Raw genomic sequence first — 22,238 nt, 5'->3', positions numbered from 1 at the left:
ACCCCATTTGCTACAGCAGAGGGTGTATATTGCAGAGCAGTAGAAAGTAAGCTTCTGTTCATATCGTAGTGGTTGAGATATGGGCTGTAGACCAGTTTGCATATGAACGACTCCAGTTATTTCACTTTTAACTGGGGAATCTAGGGAAAGTATTTTACTCTCTGTGCCTTAGTTTAAGCGACAGTAATACTTCTTGTCTCGTAGGGTTTTTGTGAGCTTTAAATGCATTAATTGGTGTAAAGTGCTGTGCAGAGCTCCTGGCACACAGTAGGCATTCGAAATGTTATCTATTTTATTATCGTGGTTGACGTTATATCTGAGCAGTACTCTGTGACTTTGAAAGTTGCTTTCGTATGACCTTATTTACTCCTCACAATACTCCTAATGCAGTAGGCAGGGTAGGTAATGGAGGTATCCACATTGTACAGATTGTTAAAGACCTTTTAAACCAAACCGTTGTTGTTAGGTGCCGTTGAGTTGGTTCCGACTCATAACGACCCTGTGTACAACAGAATGAAACACTGCTTGGTCCTGTGCCATCCTCACAATCGTTGCTAGGTTTGAGCCCATTGTTGCAGCCACTGTGTCAGTCCATCTCAATGAGCGTCTTCCTCTTTATCGCTGACCCTCTACTTTACCAAGCACAATGTCCTTCTCCAGAGACTGGTCCCTCCTGATGACATGTCCGAAGTACATGAGACAAAGTCTCATCATCCTCACTTCTAAGGAGCATCCTGGCTGTACTTCTTCTAAAACAGATCTGTTCATTCTTCTGGCAGTGCATAATATATTCAGTATTCTTTGCCAACGTCATAATTCAAATGCATCAGTTCTTCAGTCTTCCTTATTCACTATCCAGCTTTCGCATGTGTATGAGGTGATTGAAAAGCATATAACCAAGTAGAATATTTAAAATGTCTTATGCCCAGCAATAGAGCGCTATGAGTTTTTGAGCAATAAAGTACAGTAAAACCTGTGAAAGCTGGAACTGGTGGAAGGTGGAAACCCGTCGGAGAAGGAAAACTCAAATACTTTCCACTAAAACAAACCAATAGAACAGCGGTAAGACTGCACTCTGTCAAAGGCAGAAAATTTGTGAGACCCAGAAAGACAAGGCAGTCCCGTTAAGTTCCAGCTCTCATGGGTTTCACTACTATGGTAAACTGATTGTAAAAATGGCATGATGGGGGAACTCCTCTAACTTCACAAGGGGAAAGGAGAATCAAGATGAACAGCCCAAGACTGATTCCTGTGAGGCAGAGGTCAGACATACTGTCTGTTGCCACAACTTTTTACCAATTCTGACCCTAACCGTCCCTCCGATGGCACTTTCTACTTCTGTGGTGGGTTTGATAATTCCTTGCAATGACCACACAGAACTCACAGACAATACTCATGATTACAGGGTTTATTAGGGAAGTAACAGGTTACAATTCAGGTTCAGGAATGCTCAGGATACGATTCTTTGATTAGAACAGCCTCTTCTCAGCCATGCCCTCAGGCACACCGCTCTCCCGCCCCTCAGCTTCTGCCCAGCTCCGGGAGTGTTACAAAGCTCTTTTAGCTGGAGGCACCCCACCGAAGACGCTCAGTTCTCTCACTGTGGGTCAGCAAGCTAAGCTCCAGCAAGTGCCCAGAGGCACCCTACTCTGCCAGCAAGCCTCCTGCTGGTCTTCTGGTTCTGCTGCCTCTGCTGTTGCCGTTTCTCTGACCTCTTGCTGTCTTCAGTGTTAGAGAGCATTCTCTCTCTCTCTCTGTCTCCTGGATCTAGGAGGGACTCAGTGCAGGGATCCCAGGTCCAAAGGACATATTCCACTCCCACCACTTCTTCTTGGTGGTAGTCAGGTCCCCCTCACTCTGGGATTTGCTCTCTTTTAAGCCTAATGGGATGGCAAAACTGTCCAATCACCTCATTAGGGTTCCATACACCTTATTTGCATGGTCTCACTCCCACAGTGGTGCCATGTACCTAATTTACATTATTAGCAAGCTATCCAATCCCCTTGGTGGGCCACAAACACCTCATTTGCATAGTCCCACCCAGCCATTTGGTAGAAGTTACAAGGACTATGTCTAGAAGAACCATATTAAGTGATTCACTATACCACACTAGTATTTAAGGAGCAATTACATGACAAAAGAATGTATTATTTTTGAAAGAGGAAGAATAGAGCCCAGGAAGGGAGACCAACTGTGAAATGCTCAAAGTAACCTAATGGTGAGGTGAAGAGAATCTCAATTAAAATGCTGATGTGATAAAGGGAAAGTAGTTTTCACAAATTGAAATAATGTATTTGATAACCAGGTGAAGGGTATAAATTAGACAATGGTTCTTAAAGTGTGGTCTCAGGACGAGCAGCATCAACGTCACCTCAGAACTGGTTAGAAATGCAACTTCCTAGGCCCTGTTCCAGACTTCCTGAATTGGAAACTCTATGGGTGGGGTCCAGCAATCTGTTTTAACAAGCTCTGTGGGTGATTCTGGTGCACGTTAGGTTTGAGAGCCACTGAATCAGAAGAATGGTTCAAAGAAGTTGGGGAAAACTGCAAGGCAGGGAGGTGACATTTCATTGGAGGATAAGATGAGTTTGAAATTGAAGGAGAAGGTTGGATAATCACTGGCAACGACGGCCACGCAATCATGATGTGAAAGTGAAGCACTGATGAGAGGAAAAACAAGCTTGAAGATAATGAGTGTAGAGATGATAGTGGAAGATGTAAGACTTGATGAGATCTCCTAGGACAGAGGATAGTGGGCCAAGGACAAAGCCTTGGGGAGTTGCTACAAGTTTGGTGCCCCATCTCCAGAAAATCCAGCAAAGGGAACAGAAGAAAAGAAAAAAAAAGGAGAAAAAGTGTAAAATCATAGATTCTAAGAGAGGAGAGAACTTTTAAGACGGGAGGAGTGATTCATAGTCCCGGATTCGCTATAAAGCCCGGGGTGAAAGCTATATAGTATTTGACGGTAAGGAGAACATTAGGGGTTACTGGAAGTCAGAATTGACTTGACGGCAGTGGGTTTGGTTTGGGAGTTTAACACCAGTAGATGGTAGGATCAGAAGGCAGCTCTGTCTTCTGACATTCCTGATCTATTCGCTTTGATTCTCTCCAAGAATTTTTCTTTATGAAGTGTTTGATGACGTTAGATAATAGTTGGGATAAAGCAGGGAAGATGGTCAAGGGGTAAAAAACTGAAGGACATTTTACATCCATAGATCATTAATGGAAGATGAAACTATAATAAAATACTGTTTTATTTGGGACAATTAAGGTATATATTGTTTTAGATTATGGTGCAGAACCTTGACACAACTCTGGGTCAAATAACTAGAGAGACAGTTCAGAAGACATGAGAGGGAACCAAAAGGGTACTTTCCCTTTACTGTTTAGTTCTTTTTTTTCTGACTTTCTTTTCCAGTCGTATTCTTTGTTGCTTCTACTGTGGTTATTTACTAATGTGGTTTTTAATGTTCCTGTCAATCAAATAATTACCAGCTCCTACAATACAGAGATGTTAAAAGTAATGTAGCCAATTACGGTTTTTAACTTACCCTCTCCCTTGCTTTTCTGATGTATGCAATCAAGGGATTGGAAGAGATTTTTCATGTCTATTCTAGTTCAAAAATATTATAATTTCAGTACATATTTCATTATATGGATTCCAGAAATGCCAATTTAGCTCTCTGTGTGAAGGTCTTCTTTTCTGTAGAGTGGATTCTCCTCTAAGAAGCCCTAGGTAAGTTATGGAAACCCTGGTGGCAGAGTAGTTAAGTGCTACGTCAGCTAACCCGCAGCTAACCAAGAGGTCAGCAGTTCAAATCCACCAGGTGCTCCTTGGAAACTCTATTGGGCAGTTCTACTCTGTGCTATAGGGTTGCTATGAGTTGGAATTGACTCGATGGCAGTGGGTTTGGTTTTTGGTTTAGATAAGTTATTTGCCGTTTAGTGTATGTTCTAATATTTCCTTTTATCAACTTAAACTTGAAATGGACTATACTGTATTTTTGTGCGTAATCGTATCTATTTGAGATCTGAATTTCTTTTCCTATAAAAAAAAAGAAATTTCCTATAGCTTGTGTTTATTTCTTATAAATCTGGACTGCCATTGATTTGTTCTAAAACCTGAGAATATTTTAGAATTTAGAACGTGGGTAAATAGAGAATGTTTATGTTTCTGTGAAGAGTAGGATTCCCGTTTTACTGGTGTTGAGAAGTACCCTAACTTGCCAATTATGTGGCCTTAGAATGTAGCAGAACTTGAAAAATCTGAGTATTGTAGAAAATGAATTACACATCTGATACTAAAATATACAAATTATTGCAGTGTTAACTTACCAATAAGAAGTTTTTATTTTCTGGGCCCTGAAAGTGTCCTGCTAATAAAATAAACTTAATAAAGTTTCAAAGATGAGTAAATTAACTTTTCATTAAAAGCGTTACTTTAGTGTTTCTTGGCTTCCATTTTGACAACTGTAATCTTAATGTTACAGTAATGTTTTCTTTTTCTGAGAATCATATAATCATGTATTTGGAAAGATATTTTTGGTGAGCATTTTATTTTTTAATAGTAAATTGTGTTTTGTGATATGCAAGTGTTCAAACAATTTATAAGAACTAACCATCACCACCCACATGTAAGATTATACAAGAATGGAAGAATTTTGGCTGACTTATTGTATATAATTTGTTCAGCCAAAGCGGATGGCAGACTCTATTACTTATAATGATTTAGGGTTTTATGACGATATCTTAAAATATGATAATCTCAACGTTGATAATATACAAAGTGTGTTATTGTGTGGATTCATTAAAAATAAATTTGTTAGCTTTCCTCCATTTGTGTTTATGATTCCATTTATATTTATTATTATATAGATTCTGGACAAATTTGCAAAGATTTTTTTCTCTTTTTAACATTTTTATTTATTTTAATTTTTAATGGTGAAACCATTAGTGTTAGGGTAGGCGGTCATAAAATGACTGGAAACACTTAAAGTCTTTGGAAAGTATAGAAGTCTAAAGATAATGAAAATTTCACTTCTCCAATGTCAAATCCTTGGAGAATCTTCTAGGCCTCTAGTTGTATCCTAAAGAAGAGATTTAAGTTTCAGGATTGGAGAAAAGCACACAAGGGAACAGACTTCCCATGTGAGGGCTTTCCACAGACAACAGAGTGCCTGGCAGTCTCTTAGTGATTAAATCTAGACTGTGTCAGTGGGTGGGCCTTGCAGATCTTCTCTTGACTTTGTGTGGGTTCTGAGAGTAAAAGAAATGTTTGCTTACATAGCCCTTGATTAAAAAAAAAAAAAAAAGCCCTTGATTAGTTAGTGTTTTTTTTTTGTTGTCGTTAATAATTAATATTTATCACAAAAATCTCTTCATTAATTCCTGAAAAAAAATCCATGTCGAAATCAGCTCTTATTGCTGACAAGATATATGGCATTCTCTTGAGAGCTTTATGCAAATATCTGTACTAACTTTGTGAATTCTACTCTGAGTGCCAGCTAGGCCTTGACTGACATCCTTGGATAAGGAAGGACAGATAAGATTCTTAGAAACTCTTAGCTACATTCAGAATCCAAACCCTATATACATTTGGCTGCCCTGTAATAATGGACAATGGACCTTATTTTAGACCATAAAAAAAAAAAAAATTTTTTTTTTTTTTTAGTGAGTGTTTATTAGCTTTGTGAAGTTTTAGGTAAGTCATGTAATGTTTCTTTGCTTCAGGGCCTTAAACTATTTACAAAATAATCAATTAATTAGGTCTGTACCACTAGAGTTAAAGCACTTCTGGCTTTTTGCTCAAGGAATATACCATCTTTCAGGTCTTGTTTTGCTTGCTTTAAGTGCCACTCTTTGTTATTTCTATTATTTTTAGTTTCTAATTCCCTTTTTGATTTAATGGTAGGAAAATTGTGGCTAAAGACAAATGCCTAAAGAAAAAAAAATTGTAGCATGCATATGACATTTGTACCACACATATGACATTTGTACCACACATATGTTATATATTATAAATGTATATGTTATACATATTAATATGCATACACACATGCATTTTATGTATGTATATTTTCTCTGACTTCCTGCTCCATTCCACTAGATTATCAATTACTCAAGATACAGGCTGAATTCCATTGTAGAACCTAACAAAAAAAAACCAGTTGCCGTTGAGTTGATTCTGACTCATGGTGAACCCATATGTGCAGAATGTGACCGCTCCAGAGGGTTTTTAAAGCTGCGGCCTTTCGGAAGCAGATCACCAGGCCTTTCTTCTGAGGCAACTCTGGGTGGGTTCAAACTGCCCAACTTTCAGTTAGTAGTTAAGCCCTTAACCACTTGTGTCACCCAGGGACTGTAAACAAACCCATTGCCATCGAGTCGATTGCGACCCTATAGCGACCCTTAAGGACTCTAAGCACCTAACACAATACTTCCTTATTTGAAGAGACAACAGAAGTATAAAAGAGCTGCCTAACACTCTACTCGCTAGACCAAAAAAAAAAAAAAACCAAGCAAACCAAACCCGTTGCCGTCAAGTTGATTCCAACTCATAGCGACCCTATAGGACAGGGTAGAACTGCCCCATTGGGGTTCCCGAGGAGCAGCTGGTGGATTTGAACTGCTGATCTTTTGGTTAGCAGCCAAGCTCTTAGCCACATGCCACCAGGCTCCACTCACTAGACCAGAGCTATGCAAAATGTGTTCTACAGCCTGGCTGCATGTTTGCTTTCTATGTTGTTGTTGTTAGGTGCTGTCAAGTCGGTTCTGACTCATAGGGACCCTATGCACAACCGAACGAGACACTGCCCGGTCCTGTGCCATCCTTAAAATCGTTGTTATGCTTGAGCTCATTGTTGCAGCCACTGTGTCAATCCACCTCGTTGAGGGTCTTCCTCTTTTCCGCTGACCCTGTACTCTGCCAAGCATGATGTCCTTCTCCAGGGACTGATCACTCCTGACAACATGTCCAAAGTATGTAAGACGCAGTCTCGCCATCCTTGCTTCTAAGGAGCATTCTGGCCATGCTTCTTCCAAGACAGATTTGTTCGTCCTTTTGGCAGTCCATGGTATATTCAATATTCTTCGCCAACACCACAATTCAAAGCCGTCAATTCAGTCTACTTCTGAAAAGCATTAGCCACTGAAAACTTTATGAATAGCAGCAGAACATTGTCATTGCTTTCTATAATGAGATAATATGTGATTTTAAGTATTTAGAAACTTTTACAGCAAATTAACATTGTTGAAAGTTTTCAGTGCATAATCCTATTTCTAGAAATTCCTTTCTATTGTATTTTACAAAAGCTGTCAGTCTATGATGTTGTTAGATGCCATCAAGTTGCTTCAGACTAATAGCAACCCTAGGTACAACAGAACGAAACACTGCCCTGGTCCGTACCATCCTCACAACAGCTGTGCTTGAGCCCATTGTTGGAGCCACTGTATCAGTCCATGTCATTGAGGGTCTTCCTCTTTTTTGCTGACTCTCTATTTTACCAAGCGTGATGTCCTTCTCCAGGGACTGATCTCTCCTGATAACACATCCAAAGTATGTGAGATGCAGTCTTGCCATCTTTGCTTCTGAGGAGCATTCTATGATAGCATGGGGGAAACAAAATATCCTTTGTCATGGTTGGAGAAGTTCTGATCTAGATCAGTCCTTCTTAAACTTCAGAGTGCCAGCAAATCACCTAGGGACCTTATTAAAATATAGACTGTGTTTCAGTCAGTAGGGCAGGGCTTGAGGGTATGTAGTGCTAACCTCAGATACCCATGCTGTTGGTTCTTGGATCACATTGTCAGTAGCAAGGGTGTAGACATAATTCATTGGTCTTAAGTACAGAGATCAGGTAGCACACATCTGCAACTCTGTATGTAACCACGTGTTATTTAGGCTTCCGTGATGTGCTTGCTGTTTATGCCCCTTGGCACCCCCCATGCAGGTACTCCTGGCTGGCTGGGAGGGAACTGATGTGTTCACGAGGCTGGTAGAATTTTGTAATTCTTAGATAAACATCAGTATTTCAGGAAGAGCTTTCCATGACGGAGACAGAAAGGGAGTGATTTGAGAACTGTGAGAAGATCCAGAGAAGTTAGGATTTAGCTAAGAAGGGAAGAGACCATTTCATGAGGGAGTGAAAAAAAAAAACAAAACACCACTGCTGTCGAGTCGATTCTGACTCATAGGAGGGAGTGAGTAACTAAAAAATGTTTCCATGGGTAAAAACTAAAAAGTGTTTGTTGGATTTGCCAGTTCGAATAAGGTAAGAGTGATGGTAGATTCCATACTGTCATAAATTGAAAAGTGAGTAGGGGGAAGAACTGACACTAATCAATGTGGATTTCCATTGGGAAGGAGATAGGAAGCAAAGATTGATAACCAAATGAGAACATAGTTATCAATAATGCTGTTGTGTGCCATCGAGTCAGTTCCGACTCATAGTGACCCTACATGACAGAATAGAACTGCCCCATAGGGTTTCCTAGGCTGTAAATTTTATGGGAGCAGATCGGCAGGTCTTTTCTCCAGCAGAGCTGGTGGTTAGTGAACTGCTGACCTTTCTGTTAGAAGCCAAGTACTTAACCATTGTACCACCAGGACCCCTATAGTATTAGTACAGGGGATTAAAACATGAGAGAAATTTGAGTTTTTTTTTTTTTTAAATAGACTTGGAGAAAAAGAAGAGTTTGAATTAGTGAGCAAGAGGGAATAATGACATCGAGTCTGCAGAGTGGTCATGCCTCAGGCTGAATGCATAATAGTGAGAGCTCAGGCCCTGGGCCCAATCTCTGGCCTTTCTATTCTAACTCAGCTACTTACTGGGCAAGTTCCCATACCTCTCTGAGCAATGGTTTCCTCATCTGTAAAATAAAAGTTGTAAAAGTGCCTAGACAAAGAGTTGTGAGGATTACATAAATTCCTTAGCGTAGTAATAAGTACTTAATACATGTTGTTGTTGTTAGGTGCCATCGAGTCAGTTCCGACTTAGCAACCCTATGTACAATGGAACGAAACACCCTAGTTCTGCACCATCCTCACAATCATTATGTTTACATGTTAGCTATTACTGGTAATAGTATATTAATATTATTAGTGTGAGGGCTACAACGGAGGAGTTGGTTTTGACAATGAGGAGAACACCTCATCCTCTGAGACTTGAGAAAAGGGAGTGAGAATGGATATGGACATTGATAAGTTTGTAGGTGGGAGTGGAGCTTAGAGAATCAGACTAAAAGTAACCAGTTGCCAGTGAGTCAGTCACCTTTGACTTATGGCAACTCATGTATGTCAGAGTAGAACTGTGCTTCATAGAATTATACTAAGTGGTGTAAATTTTCTTGAGGAAATAGAAGGGAAGTGTGTTTTGAGAAGACGCTTCAGAGGAGAGGTTTGATGAAGTCACTGAGAGGAGTGAGAGAAATAATGGGCAGCACTACAGGTCCTGCTGAAATTTGAGGTTGGCTTAATTGCTGTGCTTCCCTGGAATGGAAAAGGTGGATTTTACCATTGATTCAGGGCTGGAATTTTATGGAACTGGTAAAGTTAGTCATAGAGGGGAAAGAATATTTCAGCAAAATTGTTTTTTTGTTCTCTCTATCATGGGATAAATGTAAGCAGGAGATACATAGTCTCTCACCCCAACATTTCTGTCATGTTCCGTGTCTGTAAAAAAATTCTCTATAAAAATTTCGGTCTTTTATCTTTGCAGTATGTGTGTTCTTATCTTCATGAATTCTTTGAGACTGCTGTTGTTAGGTGCCCTTGAGTCAGTTTCGACTCATAGTACAACATATGTACAACACAACAAAATACTGCTTGGTCCTGCACCATCCTCATAAACCTTGCTATGTGTGAGCCCATTGTTGTAGCCACTGTGTTAGTCCACCTCATTGACGGTCTTCCTCTTTTTCACTGACCCTCTACTTTACCAAGCATGATGTCATTCTCCAGGAACTGGTCCCTCCTGATAACACATCTAAAGTACATGAGATGAAGTCTCACCATGCTTGCTTCTCAGAAGCATTCTGGCTGTACTTCTTCTGAGACATATTGGTTTGTTTTTCTGGCAGTCCATGGTATATTCAGCATTCTTTGCCAACACCATAACTCAAAGGTGTCAATTCATCAACCTTTCTTATTCACTGTCCAGATTTCACTCGCATATGAGGCAATTGAAAATACAAGGGCTTGGGTCAGATGTACCTTAGTCCTTAAAGTGACATCTTTGCTTTGTAACACTTTAAAGAGGTCTTTTGAAGCAGATTTTCCCAATGCAATGTGTCCTTTGCTTTCTTGACTGCTGCTTTCATGGACATTGATTGTGGATCCAAGTAAAATGAAATCTTTGACAACTTCAGTCTTTTCTGTTTATCGTGATGTTGCTTGTTGGTCCAGTTGTGAGTTTTGTTTTCTTTGTGTTGAGGTGCAATCCATACTGAAGGCTGAAGTCTTTGATCTTTACCGGTAAGTGCTTCAAATCTTCACTTTCAGCAAGTAAGGTTTTATTATCTGCATATTGTAGGTTGTTAATGAGCCTTCCTTCTGTCCTGATGCCTGTTCTTGTTCATATAGTTCAGCTGCTCAAAATTATTTGCTCAGCATGCCCTAATGCTGCAGTGGTTAAGAGTTTGGCTGTTAACCAAAAGGTCAGCAATTCGAATCCACCAGCTGCTCCTTGAAAACCTTGTAGGACACTTCTACTCTGTCCAGTAGGATCACTGTGAGTCACAATCAACTCAATGGCAATGGGTATACAGATTGAATAAGTAAGGTGAAGGGATACACCTTGTTGGCACACTTCTTGTGACTTTAAACCACACATTATCCCCTTGCTGTGTTTGAATGACTGCCTCTTGGTCTATGTACAGGTTTTGTGTGAGCACAATTAAGTGATCTGGAATTCCCATTCTTTGCAATGTTATCCATTATTTGTTATGATCCACACAGCCAAATGTCTTTGCCTAGTCAATAAAACACAGGTAAACATCTTTCTAGTGTTCTCTGCTTTCAGCCAACACCCTTCTGTTATCAGTGATGATAATCCCTTGTTCCACGTTCTCTTCTGAATCCAGCTTGAACTTCTAGAAGTTCCTTGTTACTGCTGCAACTGCTTTTGAATGATCTTCAGCAAAATTTTACTTGTGTGTGATATTAATGATATTGTTTGATCACCTTTCTTTGGAATGGACACAAATATGGATCTCTTCCAGACAGTTGGTCAGGTAGCTGCCTTCCAGATTTCTTGGCATAGAAAAGTGAGCACCTCCAGCACTGCATTGTTTGTTGAAACATCTCAGTTGGCGTTCTATCAGTTCCCGGAGCCTTGTTTTTCGACATTCCCTTCAGCATAGCTTTGACTTCATCCTTCAGTACCATCAGTTCTTGATCACATGATACCTCCTGAAATGGTTGAACGTTAATTCTTTTTGATACAGTGACTGTGTTCCTTCCATCTTATTTTGATGCTTCCTGTGTCATTCAGTATTTTCTCTGTAGAATCCTTCAATATTGCAACTCGAGGCTTGATTATTTTCTTCAGTTCTGTCAGCTTGAGGAATGCTGAATGTATTCTTCTCATTTAGTTTCCTAACTCCAGCTCTTCATACATTTCGTTATTATACTTTACTCTGTCTTCTTGAGCCTCCCGTTGAAATCTTCTGTCAACTCCTTTTACTTCATCATTTCTTCAGTTCTCCTTAGCTACTTGATGTTCAAGAGCAAGCTTTAGAGTCTCTTCTGATGTCCATTTTGGTCTTTTCTTTCTTTTATGTCTTTTTAATGACCTTTTGCTTTCTTCATGTATGATATCCTTGATGTCATTCTACAGCATATCTGGTCTTTGGTCATTTGTGTTCAGTGCCTCAAATCTGTTCTTGAGATGGTCTCTAAAAACAAGGTGGGATATAATCAAGGTCATATTTTAGCTCTCATGAAGTTGCTCTAATTTTCTTCAGCTTCATCTTGAACTTGCAGATGAGCAATTAACGGTCTGTTCCGAAGTCAGCCTCTGGCATTTTTCTGACTGATGATGTTGAGCTTCTGTATGGTCTCTTTCCACAGATGTAGTCGATTTGATTCCTGTATTTTCCATCTGATGAGGCCCATGTGTATAGTCACCATTTATGTGTTGAAAAAGTCGTTGATCTTACAAAATTCTGTGATGTGGTCTCCAGTGTTGTTTCAATCAGCAAGGCCATATTTTCGAACCACCAACCCTTCTTCTTTGCTTCTAACTCTTGCATTCTGATCACCAGTAATTATCAGTGCATCTTGAATGCATGTTTGATCAATTTCAGCCTGCAGAAGTTGGTAAAAATCTTCATTTTCCTCACCTTTTACATTAGTTTTTGGTGTGTAAATCTGAATAATAGTCATATTAACTGGTCCTCCTTATAGGCGTAAGGATAGTATCCTATCACTGACAGCATCGCATACTTCAGGGCAGATCTTAAAATGTTCTTTTTCATGATGAACGTGATGCCATTTCTCTTCAGTTTGTCATTCCTGGCATGGTAGACCGTATCATTGTCCAATTCAAAATGGCCAATACCAGTCCATTTGAACTCGCCGATGCCTAGGATATTGATCTTTATGTGTTCCATTTCATTTTTGATGACTTCCAATTTTCCTAGACTCATATTTTCGTACATTCTATGTTCTGATTATTAATGGACGTTTGCAGCTGTTTCTTATTTTGAGTTGTGCCACCTCAGCAAATGAATGTCCTGAAACCTGGACTCCATCCACATCATTAAGGTCGACTCTACCTTGAGGAGGCAGCTCATCCCCAGTCGTATTTTGAGTGCCTTCCAACCTGAAGGGCTCATCTTTCAGCACTATACCAGGTAGTGTTCTGCTGCTGTTTGTAAGATTTTCACTGGTTGAGTTTTTTCTGAAGTAGCCCACCAGGCCCTTATTCCTAGTATGTCTTAGTCTGGAAGCTCCATGGAAACCTATCTACCCGGGTGACTCTATGGTATTTGAAATTCTGGTGGTAGAACTTCCAGCATAACAGCAACACACAAGCCACCACAGTACGACAAACTGACAGGTGCATGCGTTATAATACTTAAGTCTTTTATGTAGACACTGAAGAAAAGTAGTGATTTAAGGTATTAAATATATATATATATGTGTTGTTGTTAGGTGCCATTGAGTTGGTTCTGACTCATAGCAACCCTATGTACAGCAGAATGACCTATATTTATATGTAAATATAAAGTATCTCAAAAATATCCTTCTCTCCCCACCACCCAAAAAACAGCAACTTTGAAGATTTTTATCTGACGGCACCAAAAAGGCTGCATTTATGGTTAATGCCCATTTCTGCCCTGTCCAACAGCAGTTTTGGCACTGCAGCTAGGCTGAATATTTGTCTTGGATTTGATAAAGAGTAAAGAAAACTTTTATTTTTTGGAGACTTTTCTTGGATCCAGAGTTTATCCTTGGACAAGCAAGATAAATGTTTAGTTTTATACTTAACATCATCTACCTCTTTTTCTTTTTCTAGTTTCTGTATATTTACTTGTTCGTGCCATTTCATAAAACTGAGAACATACAATATTCGTTTTTTTGTCATTAACTTATTTTGCCCAACATATGTCCTTCAAGTTCATCCGTGTTTAACATATATGAGGTTCCAGTTATCTCTTTTGTTTTCTGTTGCTCATGCATTCATTGTTGTGTTTGATAATTTTTTTTATTATAATTTTCGTTGTATAAGTATATGTTACCTCTTAATTTTTCTTCCACAGTATGTAAAAAGCAGATGTGGAGTGTTAGCTACAGGCTTCCATGTGGGAAGATAACCAGTGTTATCTGGGCCTCTTATTTTCTGTAGTGGCCCCTATTAGACAGTGCCTTAGTTATCTAGTGCTGCTATAACAGAAATACTTCAAGTGGGTGGCTTTAACAAACAGAAATTTTTTCTTTCCCAGTCTAGGAGGCTAGAAGTCTGAAGTCAGGGTGCCATCTCCAGGGGAAGGCCTTCTCTCTCTTGACAGCTCTGGGGGAAGGTCCTTGTCATCTACCTACCCCTGGTCTAGGAGTTTCTCAGTGCCAGGACCCTGGTCCTAGAGGGCGCACTCCACTCCTGGCTCTTCTTGCTTGGTGTTAATGAGGTCCCTCTCTTCTCCCCTTACTGCTTCCTTTTTTTTTTTTTTTATCTCAAAAAGAGGTTGACTCAAGATACTTACCTAATCTTGTAGACTGATTCTTGCCTGATTAACATTACTGCCTCTAATCCTGCCTCATTAATGTAATAGAGATTAGAATTTACAACCCATTGAATAATCACATCAGATCACAAAATGGTAGACAACCATACAATACTGGGAATCATGGCCTAGCCAAGTTGGCACGCATTTTTTGGGGACACGATTTCAATCCATAGCATCGTCTTTGAAAAGCCCTGAAACATGCTGAAGAAACAGTTGTCAATACAACTCTTTCCCTCCCTCTCTATGTTTCAGCCTTCAGCGAGCAAATCCTGCTCTGTATAAGCAGTTGTCTCACTTTGCAGCTCGCACACAGCTGGGTTTATCCTTCCTTTCTGCATTCTACTCTCCTGTTTCTCTTCCTTTATCATTACCCTTTCCTCTTTCCTCTCTTGTCCTCTTGCTATTGTTGTTAGCTGCCATCAAGTCAGCCCCTCTTTTCCTCTTAATCACCTTTTAATTCATATTTAATTTCCTACAGGACTTTTTTCTTCCTTCCTGCCAAAACGTTCTGTTTGTTCCCAAGTGAAGGATCCCTGGTTTATTGTATATCTTGGGAAAGGAAAACACCATTTAGGTATGAGTGTGACTCATAACTTGGCAAAATAGTTATCCGCTGTCTTCTTTAGAAATTGTAGAGAACCATACGTTTATCACTTTTTGAAATGCCTTGGTAAAATATTAAAATTATGGTGAACACAATATAAATCGTAAGATACATGCTCATAAGATTTATATCCACGCCCTTATGGATTGACAAAAGTATTTCACATATGCTTATTGGATACCTTTAAAAGGGGTATATGTTTAGGGAGCTTCCTAGTGGCAGAGAAGAGAAAGGCTTACCTTGGGAATAAATTGGTTTGTTGTTCATGCTTTTCTTTCCTAACTCTTTGCTGGACTCAGTTATCTATCAACCAACCAGTTGCTGTCAAGTTGACGCCAACTCTTGGTGACCGCATGTGTGTCCGGATAATACTGTGCTCCATAGGGTTTTCAGTAGCTGATTTTTCAGAAGTAGATGGCCAAGCATTTCTCCCAAGGTGCCTCTGGGTATACTTGAACAGCCAAACTTTCAGTTATCAGCCCAGTGCATTAACTGTTTGCATCACCCAGGGACTCCTAGTTATCTAAAAAAAAAAAAGTTATCTACTTGTCCTCAATTATATCACGTAAAGATTAAACAAATAAGGGGCTGTGGTAATGTGTGCAAACCACTTTGAAACTGAAGGTATTAAAGCAGAGATACATGTAAAAACTATTAGTATCTTTCTATGCAGGAATCTTTGTGGAAATGTGTTAAGAGAACAAACATGATTTTACTTAATATTATAAGTCTTTTTTTTGGCGTTTTAATTTTTTTCCTTGTCTTATGCCTGTTCTTGTTGCCGCTCAGGATGTTTTTGACATGAAGTCTGAGGGCCAGGCGACTGTGATTCAGCAGCTGGAACAGACCATTGAGGATCTGAGGACCAAAATTGCTGAACTAGAGAAGCAGTACCCTGCTGTGGACATGGAGATGGCCGCAGGCCGTCACGGGGTTGGGAATGGTGTGACGCCTGCAGAAGACGTCTGCCTCGAAGCTCTCAGGTTAAGAGAAAAGGATGCACGGCATCAAAGGATTTTAGAGGCGAAATCAATACAGACGTCTCCGACAGGGGAGGGCGGGCTGCCAGCAGTCACTTCTGTGGGTACGCTGCCAGAATGTCTTCCGAGCCCAGTGGGGGCTGAGAGTGCAGAGTCAGCCCTGCCATCCTCAGCTTCAGGACCTCAGACAACATTCTGCTCAGAGATTTCCTTGATTGTGTCTCCGAGGCTAATAGCAGTGCAGCTCGACACACCTCAGTCCATGCCGAGTGTATCACAACCTCCATCACCTCCATCCCATCCGTGGGCTGACGCTCAAGGACAGCCGGGGTCACAGCCTTCCCATCCATCTCTTAGTACTGAGCTTGAAACCAGCCATGAACACTCTGTCTTCTCGTCCTCTGAAGACAGCTGTAGCATCCCACCTCCACCACCTCTGCCTTGCACAGAGCCCTCCAGCTCCATGCCTGGCCTGGGCTTGGCTGTTCCCCCACCTCCCCCGCTCCCTGGCATGGAAGTGTCCTCGCTGCCCAGTACAGCAATCCCTACACATCCTCTGCCAGGCACAGAAATGCTGCCACCCTCTCCCCCACCTTTGCCTAGTGAGAGAATACCTCCTTCTCCACCTCTGCCAGGTGTCCAGCTTGCACCTCCTGCCTTTCCCACACCTCTCATTCCTCCCTTCCCGGGTATAGGGATACCTCCTCCCCCTCCTCTACCTGGTGTGGGCATACCCCCTCCCCCTCCTCTGCCCGGTGTGGGCATACCCTCTCCCCCTCCTCTGCCTGGGGTGAGCATACCGCCTCCCCCTCCTCTGCCTGGTATGGGCATACCCCCTCCCCCACCTCTGCCTGGTATGGGCATACCCCCTGCCCCACCTCTGCCTGGTGTGGGCATACCCCCTGCCCCACCTCTGCCTGGTGTGGGCATACCCCCTCCCCCACCTCTGCCTGGTGTGGGCATACCCCCTGCCCCACCTCTGCCTGGTGTGGGCATACCCCCTGCCCCACCTCTGCCTGGTGTGGGTATACCCCCTCCCCCTCCTCTGCCTGGTGTGGGCATACCCCCTGCCCCACCTCTGCCTGGTGTGGGTATACCCCCTCCCCCACCTCTGCCTGGTGTGGGTGTACCCCCTCCCCCTCCTCTCCCTGGTATGGGCGTACCCCCTCCCCCACCTCTCCCTGGTGTGGGCGTACCCCCTCCCCCACCTCTGCCTGGTGTGGGCGTACCCCCTCCCCCACCTCTCCCTGGTGTGGGCGTACCCCCTCCTCCTCCTCTCCCTGGTGTGGGCGTACCCCCTCCTCCTCCTCTTCCTGGTGTGGGCATACCCCCTCCGCCACCTCTGCCTGGAGGTGGGATTCCCCCACCCCCACCACCTCCTCCTCCTCTGTCTGGTGCTGGGATTCCCCCACCTCCTCCTTTACCTGGTGTGGGAATTCCACCTGCTCCAGCTCCCCCTCTGCCTGGGACAGGAGTCCCTCCACCCCTAGCACCACCTCTGCCTCCTGGATCAGGCCCTCCACTCCCACTGGAAGCAGGGAGCAGCACTTTACCAACACCCCAAGTGTGTGGATTTCTTCCTCCTCCGTTGCCAGCTGGCTTATTTGGATTGGGGATGAGTCAGGACAAAGGGAGCAGAAAGCAGCCAATAGAGCCCTGTCGGCCCATGAAGCCTCTTTACTGGACAAGAATCCAACTGCATAGTAAAAGGTAATGCCAACACAAGCCAGTGCGCTTATGGCGGCCCTAGGGGGTATGGGGTGTGGATGCCACTGGGTGGCACAGTCACGTGGTCTAGAGATAAGTCCAAGACCAAATTATGCAGGACTTGAGGTGCTCCAGAGCCCTGGTTGAGCAGTGCTTAAGAGCTCAGCTGCTAACCAAATGGTTGGCAGTTCGAATCTACCGGTCGCTCCTTAGAAACCCCATGGGGCAGTTATACTTGCTATGAGTCGGGATTGATTCAACTGCAACAGGTTTGGTTTTGGTTTTTGAGCTGCTCCAGAAAGCCTGTGCCTGCTTCAGCCATATTTCAGCACTCCTCTCTGTTGCCACAGCTCTCGATGCCTGCAGGGATGATTCACTGGCAGGAGGCACTGCCAAGGCAGCCCAGGAACCTACCTGTCAGCTACCCGACTCCCGGGACAGTGGAAAATCGGCTGGGTCATGGGCACACCCAGCTTCTCCTTTTTGTTGCTGCCATCAACATCTATTCATCTTGAAATTTGGGGGGTGGGGGAGAGGTACAATTTAGAGACTACCCTAGGTGCCTGAATGGGGGGCACAATTCAGAGGTTGCCCCTGGGCACTCAAATTGTGGGGTGGGTGGGTGTGATTTAGAGATTGCCCCTGGATGCTGGTTACCCTCCGTACGCCCTAGGCACGAGCGCATGGTGGAAGAGCTTGTCATTACCAGTGAACCACTTTACCTTAATTAAACCTCCTTGGAAAATTACAATTTGGTGTATTTTTCAGTGCAGTTCTAAAACTTGTCTGTAGATTCTACAAATGGTGTCTACGTATCAATGTATAAAATGTATGCGTATCTGTTACACAGTTACTGATGTTGCCCTCAGGTCAATTCTAACATAGCAACCCTGAACCTATAGGACAAGGTAGAGCTGCCCCATAGGGTTTCCAAGGAGTGGCTGGTGGATTCGAACTGCTGACCTTTTTGGTTAGCAGCTGAGCTCCTAACCACTGCCTCACCAGATACACCAAAAAAAAAAAAAACCAAAAAAAAAAACACACAATACCGTCAAGTCAATTTGGCTTATAGTGCCCCCTACCCCTCAGTTACCCTAGTCGCAGAGCCTGAGTGCTACCCATACCTGAATCCAACTGACTTTATGGCTGTATCCCTCTAGGAAGTGAGTAAGAGCAGATAAGCAGTGACATTTGTGGCTAAATTATTTACCATTTAAAACCTTTCTCTTTGCTCTCACTATATAAACTATTTAAATTTTCATTTCTGACAAGCAGCTTATAAGTGTAAGTCAAATCCTTGGGCAAATGTTCTCTCTTGATGGTTTTTGCACCACTTTAAAGGCACAATGGTGTTTTACTGTTCCTTCCTATTTACAGTAATTTTTCTTCAGAAATGTGCCCCTCAAAAACACATCCACATCCACATACTCACACCCCATGTGTGAATTAATTTAGATTTGAGAAATTTATGACACCTTTAATGGATGATTGGCGACACAGTAGAATCATAGTTGGGAACGATAGGTGTAAAGGAATACTTCTCACCGGATTTGCTGGTGGTGTGTTAATATCCAAGTATAGTTCATAGCCCACATTCCTGGCCAGGAAGATAGAGCTGTGATACATGGCTGTGGAAAAGGAGGATGAGAGGAAAAACATACACTTTAAGCCTCGCTGACCTTCCTGGTTGTAACTTTTCAAGGTTCCTTGAATTTCTTTGTGCGATGTCACATGCTTTTAGAAACAGGATATTTACCAGGTCCATTTTCACTTCTTATATTAATTTTATCTTTACTGAATCGTATTAGGGGAGAAGGATCCGTATTTCCTGTTTGTCACTTGGTAGTCCAATCACTGTATAATTGCAGTCTTACTTATATATGCTGATGAATCATTTCACAGTATACCTAAAACTCATTATCTCCAGGACATTTTATGAAGTTCTTTTGTTATTAGTTAGTTTTTTTTAATGGATCTACTCTTCCAATGTGAAATGGTATTAAATGAATCTGTAGTCCTTGATAAGTCAAGTGACAGCAGGGTGGTAGGAGCCAGTAGGGAGGTATTGGAGGATGCTCTATTGAAAATATACTTTTTAATTTTATGAACAATGCACAAAACTGATGACCCAAGTTGGGATTGTGTGAAATCAAGCATTTTTGCCTTTATAGCCCATATTGAGAGGGATTTTTATTTTATTTTTCTATTAGTGACTTGATAACTTGGAATTACTGACAATTATTATTTCTAGGCAACCAAACCCACTGCCATCAAGTCAATTCCAACTCACAGCCACCCTAGAGGACAGAGTAGAACTGCCCCATAGAGTTTCCATGGAGCTCCTAGTGGATTTGAACTGCCAACCTCTTGGTTAACAGCCGTAGCTCGTAACCACTACACCACTAGGGTTTCCATTTCTAGGCAAAGGTTTCGTTATATACTGATAGTATTTTAACTTAGTCATCAAGTTGATAAAACAAGAGGCGATCTTAAAGAAAAAGAGTATTCTTTCTTGCTTATCTCCCTCCCTATTCCCTTTCTTCCTTCTTTCTACCCTCCCTCCTTCCTTCCTTCTCTATCCTTTCTACCTTCTTTCCATTCTTCCTTCCTAAATTCCTTTCATTTTTTTCTCTTCTACCCTTATTTCCTTCCTTTCTGTTTATGCTCACCGTGCTTCCTTGTGGTTTAACTTGATGGTCCTTTCCTTGATCTTTTGCTTAACTTTAGAGACTCCAGTCCTTCACTTATTTGGGAAAAAATTGAAGAGCCATCCATAGATTGTCATGAATTTGAGGAATTATTTTCTAAAACTGCTGTAAAGGAGAGAAAGAAACCTATTTCTGACACCATCACAAAGACCAAGGCTAAACAAGTGAGTACTCTTGTACTTTCTGAAATTGAACGGTGCTTTTTTTTTTTTTTGGCGATAAGTATGAACTTTAACTGGGGAGAAGCCTCCATAGATCATAGAGAGATAGCAAAGGCAGGCATTTAAAAACTTGGAATTAAGTAAGACTTTCTCCCAAACAGAACAAGAAATAGTCATCTTCATCAAGTGATAACATCCTATTTTATTTATAATCTCATAATACATATTTCTTAAATCTCAGCCATTGCTTGTTTCTAAAATAAGTTGTGTCGAAATAATCTGTCACTTGATTTAAATCCATCTGGGTGGAAAGGAAAGAAAGAATAAGCAAAGTAAAACAAGCAAGCAAGAAGTCTAATCCTTGGGTAACCAGTAATGTGTTTGGTAATCTGTTTCTTTATAATTCCAGTAAATGTTATTAGAGCCCAAGTAAACAATCACACTGTACTTCAAATATGGAAGAATATCTTGTATCCGATTCCAGCATGTCCGGCCTATATTATATCAGCCTTTCTTCTAACCTATGACACCCGAATCAGAAAAAGAAAGAATAGTGCATTTAAAGAAAAACATTTTCAATGGGTACATCAGATGGTCTTGTTCAGAAGATATCATTGTAAATTATGTATGCCATTCAGGGAGGTACAGTTAAGACCCCAAAATAATGAGCCCAAGATAGAAGGTATTGGCTGCTGGTGCCCATCCTTCACCCTGAAGTGTGGAGTGGCTACATTTATTACCTTCTTCAGGGTGTGGAAAAGAGTGCATAGAGGCAAGGAAATGGCAGGCAGCTCAGTCTTGGAAGGCAAGGAGGGGGAGATGAGGTCCCATGTCCCCAGCATTCTCCTAGCCCAGTGTTACCAGATGAGTGCCAACTAACGGTGATTCCCTGAATTTTTACCTCTGACCTGGAAGTTATAATGAGGCACATGACCCAGAGTTCTTCCCATTGATATTTATTTCATAGCAGAAAACTACCATCAGGTGGATATGCCAGTCCAACCAGGAAGAGATGGATTTTGAATGGTATAGAACCATGGGATTCCTAGCTGACTGGCTAGGAGTTTGAATCCCAGCTCTGCCACTTACTAGCTTGGGAACATTATTTAATGTTTACCCTAGGCATTTTGTTTATCTTAGAATAATGCAAGCCCTAGTATTTTGCAGTTGATTTTTTTTAGAATCATTTATTGCATTAGAGCTGACTGATGGCAGCCTTAGGCCATTAATTATGGCAGCTGGAACAGTACCTGGCACTAAATAAATATTTGTTAAATTAACTAATAAACTACCGACTGATGGAGGAGAACTTAAAAAATATCAGTGACTGCACCCAAACCCAAACCCAAGCCAAACCCTTTGCCATTGAATCGATTGACTCACAGCCATCCTACAGGACAGAGTAGAACTGCCCCATAGAGTTTCCAGGGAGCTGCCGGTGGATCTGAAGTGCTGACCTTTTGGTTAGCAGCCAGATGCTTAACCACTGTGCCACGAGGGCCTCTATGCCCAGAAGTGATTAAAAACCAGAAAATCATTCATGTCATAATAATCAATAAAGCCAGGATGACAGTCTTAAAGAGGAATAAAGGTAATTGGAAAACCAGATTTTCTCTGGCAGGTATAAATAGTTTTAAAACCTTTTCCGCAGTATATTTACATAGAGCACTTCAGGATGAGTCATCATGTCTCCACTCGTGGACAGTGTATCAGAGATGGAAAAACCGTCTTGGCAGGGGATATGGGTGGAGAGTACAGACATCGAGGAGACTCAAGCAGCCAGAATTGCCACTTGATGGATGGGCAGATGCGGCATGGGGCGTCTCTTGTCCTGGGGATGAAATACTCAGAA

General features: G+C 41.8%; 1 protein-coding gene across 1 annotated transcript in view; it reads left to right on the top strand.

Annotated features, from left to right (window-relative positions):
- FMN2 (formin 2) overlaps positions 1-22,238 on the top strand; it is a 402,560-nt gene that overhangs the window by 111,137 nt on the left and 269,185 nt on the right. The window contains exons 5-6 of the mRNA XM_049867986.1: positions 15,620-17,520; positions 20,245-20,389. Of these exons, the coding sequence (XP_049723943.1) occupies positions 15,620-17,520; positions 20,245-20,389 (2,046 nt within the window). The remainder of the gene's footprint in view (positions 1-15,619; positions 17,521-20,244; positions 20,390-22,238) is intronic.

This window comes from Elephas maximus, chromosome 24, assembly GCF_024166365.1.
Source record: "Elephas maximus indicus isolate mEleMax1 chromosome 24, mEleMax1 primary haplotype, whole genome shotgun sequence".
NCBI classification, from domain to species: domain Eukaryota; kingdom Metazoa; phylum Chordata; class Mammalia; order Proboscidea; family Elephantidae; genus Elephas; species Elephas maximus.
The sequence above is the reverse complement of the archived record's forward strand: the minus strand, read 5'-3'. Positions and strand labels throughout refer to the sequence as shown.